Below are 4,840 nucleotides of genomic sequence, written 5' to 3' on the forward strand. Positions count from 1 at the left end.
TTCATCTCTATCTCTCCGATTATCTGTCGCGAAGAGACTGTATCTTTCTCAGATGCTCATTTTCCCGTGCAAAATCGCAAACTCTTTTACATTCTTTTACATTATAATTTAACACGCAATCCGATACTAGCGTAAATACAAAAAGAAACACTCAATGGCGTAATAATTGAGAAAATAAATTTAAAAATTTCGAATGTTATATTTTCCAAATTGTAAATAATTTTTTTTTCAGATATAAAGATGCCAATTTAGGATAAAAAAAAGACTGGATGAAATTATCGATGTATATAATAATTTGAATGGAAATTGGCATTGAATGCGTGTAAATTAATTTTTTCAGATATGATGCTTGTTCATAATCCTTGAAAGGATTATTGATTGAACATACGTTACATTAGGAAAATTATGATAAATATTTTAAAAGTACAATATATTTTCATAACGAGTATTTGAACGCGTTTCAGTAATAAAAAAAGAAAAAAAAAGAAAAAATCTCTCCTCTATTCCACATTTTATATCTAAAAGAACGTTTCGCGGATGATCTACTACCGTTCTCTTTGGGTGTAAAATTAAATCTTGGCAAAAGTGGATTCGAAAAGGGGAAAGTAGGTTACCAGTGATTCTACAAAAGAAAGTGGCCACAATCTTCCTAAAACTCCGATACTTTATGCGATCTGGCTAATCGTGGCCGGTACCTACACGTTTCCAATTACCACTAGAAGGATCCCTCCTCTTTTTCGAATAGTTCAGGCTATCGGGGGTAACGAGAGGTTCGGTAATATGGGTTTCCCGGAGAGCCAGCTATCGACCGACTGACATTTAAAATCGTTTCGAAGCGAAACCTTCCGACAGAGACTTATCCAATTTACGAAACAAAGAAAAGATTTTAAAAAAAAAAAAAAAGAAAGAAACTTACGGCGAATTAACCTCTTAATTATCCTATCGCTTCTTCTTTTGCTTTTACATTTCAAAATTACGAAATTTTGTTATTTTATATTTATTACGTCACGTGTCAAAGAATTGACGAATAATCGAACTTAAAATCGAAAGAGTGGCATAAAAATAATTTTAAACAAATGATAGTTATTTATTATCCTCATTTATATACGTCAGACGTGCGAAAGATTTTTGAAGAAGCGGAATTCAGTTCTAAAAGATCCGATGATTCGTTCAAGCGAGAACAAATGGAGACTCGTCAGATTTTTCTCCAACTGAACGTTGCACCCAACGAACTCGATTAATCATTTAATCTCGCGTGATTGCATAATTTTTTCTTTCTTTTTTTTCCTTCCTTCAATTGAGAAAACCCAACAAGTTCACCCATTGTTCCATCAATGCGATTTGAAGATCGAATATTCGAGGGGAAGCTCGAACAAGGGTGATTTATGATCGAGAGAATAATCATCGAATATTCCAAGCGAGAGAAAAAGAGATATCGAGACGGTTTAAATCGAGAGATACAGAAGAGATATATATGTATACTTAATTATATCTCGACTCCACTCGAGCGAGAAACTGTTATTAATAGACATTTGACTCGTGGAAAATCGTATTTCTTTCTGGCTGACCGACACCATCTTCATTATTTCAATATTTCACGCAAATCTTCGTCGAAATTATATCGTTCAGAATATGCTCGAAAGTAAAATTTTTATTTTCTTCTCGTTCGATCGGCTGTTAATTCTTAGATTCAAGCTTTAAAAAATACGTAACACCTCATTAAAAATACATAACACCATAAACGATCTGTCGTTTAAAAACAAGATATTTCCACGCGATAGAATACATCTCTTCTTCCATTATTCGAAACTTCTTCCCCTTCGCGCGAAATTTTCTCCTCTTTCAAACCTTTTCGATAAAATTCGACGGAGAGATATAAATTCGAGAATCTGATTTTTTTTTTTTATCTCCGTCGTGCGCGCAACGAGAGCGAGACGTTTATTATATCCAGGTCCCCGAGGCATTTAGCAAAGGTTAATTAGCCAGAGTGGGACGACGACGCGCGGTTTTAAGAAAGCCGTGGGCTTTAATAATTCTCTTCGAAAGGGCGGGCTTCTGTTAGCCGCGTCCGCGGCTTTTCATTAACAAGAAAGGGAGGATCACCCCGCCGATATATATACTGGGTTTTATTATCCAACCACCGATATACAATACACCGGAACCATTGTTCTCCTCCCCCCTCCCTGCTTTTACCTAACCAAACATCCCTCTCTTGTCTTCTCGTCCAGTCCTTCTGGACGTTCCTTCTAATGCGAAAAATATATATATATATAAATATCGGCTATCCATCTAAAAGTAACGAACGTTTCGAAACACTCCTCTTCTTATCCCATCCCATATTACGAAAATATGTATATATATAAAATTATTCGTCTAAAACTAACGAACGTTTCGAAACACTCCTTTCCTTCTTCTTATCCCGCCCTTCTGACGGGAAAAAAATATATATATAACTATCCACCTAAAAATAATGAACGTTTCGAAACACCTTCTCCTTTTTCTTGTATTTCTGGACATTTCTTCTGATGCGAAAAAAGTATATATACATATAAAACTATCAGCTATCTAAAAGTAACACTCCCCTTCTTTCTTCTCGTCCAGTCCTTCTAGACGTTCCTTCTAATGCGAAAAATATATGTATACATATATTAAATATATAATTATATATATATTAATTATATTAAATATATATGCATATAAAATTATTCGTCTAAAAGTAACGAAACACCCCTTTCCTTCTTCTTATCCTACCCTTCTGATGCGAAAAAAAATATATATATAAAACTATCAACTATCCATCTAAAAGTAAAGAAACACTTCTCTTCTTTCATCTCGTCCAATCCTTCTGAACGTTTCTTCTGATGCGAAAAAAATATAAAATTATTCTTCTAAAAGTAACGAACGTTTCGAAAAATTCCTTTCCTTCTTATCCTGCCCTTCTGATGCGAAAAAAAATATATATATATAAAACTATCAACTATCCATTTAAAAGTAAAGAAACACTTCTCTTCTTTCTTCTCATCCAGTCTTTCTGAACGTTTCTTCTGATGCGAAAAAAATATAAAATTATTCGTCTAAAAGTAACGAACGTTTCGAAACACCCCTTTCCTTCTTCTTATCCTGCTCTTCTGATGCGAAAAAAAATATATATATATAAAACTATCAGTTATCCATCTAAAAATAACGAATGTTTCGAATCACCCCTTTCTTTCTTCTTATTCCGTCCTTCTGACGCGAAAAAAATATATAAAACTATCAGTTATCCATCTAAAAGTAACGAAACACCCCTCTTCTTTCTCCTCGTCCAATCCTTCTGGACGAAAAATGCGAAAAATATATATATATACATATAAAATTATTCGTCTAAAAGTAACGAATGTTTCGAAACACCCCTTTCCTTCTTCTTATCCCGCCCTTCTGACGGGAAAAAAAAATATATATAACTATCCACCTAAAAATAACGAAACACCTTCTCCTTTTTCTTTCTGGACATTCCTTCTGATGCGAAAAAATATATATACATATAAAACTATCAGCTATCCATCTAAAAGTAACGAAACACCCCTCTTCTTTCTTCTCATCCAGTCCTTCTGGATATTCCTTCTAACGCAAAAAAAAAATATATATAAAACTATTCATCTGAAAGTAACGAAACATCCCTCTTCTTTCTTCTCATTGCTTCTGACTTTGCGAAAAAAAAAATATACGTACAACTATCGACTATCCATCTAAAAAAGAGCGTGTTCCATCCACGGGACGCGAAGATGAGGAGAAGCTGGCGAAAGGAAAGAGGAAAACTCACCCTCGTTCTCGTTGTTACCGATCAGTATCTCGGTGTCCTTGAAATCGGCCTCCCTCAACAGATCGAGAGGATGCTTGGGAAGGAAGATCCCGTCGATGGTCGGTGCCGAGGGGAAGCCAAGAATTCCCCAATAACTGTTCCACTGTTGAACGGATATGGTCTTCGCGTCCACGGATCTCATACACGCCATCACCCTCGCTGGATTCTCGTTCAGCATCGTCGAGTTGCATCCGCAATCGTCCACCAGTATCCTCGCCACCTCGTTCGCCTTCTCCCCGCTCATGTAACTCCAGGGCGCGTTCAGGGTGCCGCTCTGCAGTATACCCCGGCGCACCAGGCCCCTTGTCACGGGGGAGATCAGGTGCAGGGACACGGAGCTGCCGCCCGCCGACTCGCCGAAGATCGTGATCAACTCCGGGTCCCCGCCGAACGCCTCCGCGTTGTCCCTGAGCCATCTGAGGGNGCACCCATATGTTCAGGTACAAACAGTCCTCGGATATGTTGGTGTTAGGGTTCCACATCTCCTCGCCGGGGAAGCCGGGGAAGTACTCGTATCTCTCCTGGTAGCAACTGTTCGGCAACACGGTCGCGTTCAACACGCCGTGCCACGCCTCGATCGGCAACGGTTTCCTGAAACGGCGGGGGCCGATCGGCGGTTTGGCGAACGGTATCCCGTAGAACACGTGCACCTCCTTGTCCAACACGGTGCGGGGGAAGCCGCGCACGAGGCCGCTAGTCGTCTCCACGACCAGGGGATCGTTGTGCACGTTGCCCCTCTGCGAGGACACTGCGTTGCCCCTGCTCGGCCCGGTGCACGAGGAGAGAAGGAGGAAAAGGAGTAGTAGGATCCTCGTCGTCATGTCGATGATGATGTTTGGTAAGTTTGGTTTTTCTTTCTTTCTTTTTCCTTTATTCCAGGGAGAAAGAGGATATATATATATGTGTGTTTGTATATATATATATATGTCCTGGCGAGGAGGAGAGAGAGAGGCTCAACAAGTTAGCGAGTGGGGGACCGGCCGTGGGAGCCGGCTTTTG

General features: G+C 39.1%; 1 protein-coding gene across 2 annotated transcripts in view; it reads right to left on the reverse strand.

Moving 5' to 3' along the window:
• Positions 1 to 4,840, reverse strand: part of LOC102675877 (acetylcholinesterase-like) — a 196,944-nt gene that overhangs the window by 155,348 nt on the left and 36,756 nt on the right. Inside the window, exon 1 of one of the 2 annotated variants that reach the window (XM_031512272.1) lies at positions 3,803 to 4,264. The exons of the other annotated variant lie outside the window; for it this stretch is intronic. Within the exon in view, the coding sequence (XP_031368132.1) occupies positions 3,803 to 4,085 (283 nt within the window). The 5' untranslated portion in view covers positions 4,086 to 4,264. Of the gene's footprint in view, positions 1 to 3,802; positions 4,265 to 4,840 lie in introns of those variants that run through there. 2 annotated transcript variants of the gene reach the window in all.

Source organism: Apis dorsata, unplaced genomic scaffold, assembly GCF_000469605.1.
Source record: "Apis dorsata unplaced genomic scaffold, Apis dorsata 1.3 scaffold_407, whole genome shotgun sequence".
NCBI lineage: Eukaryota > Metazoa > Arthropoda > Insecta > Hymenoptera > Apidae > Apis > Apis dorsata.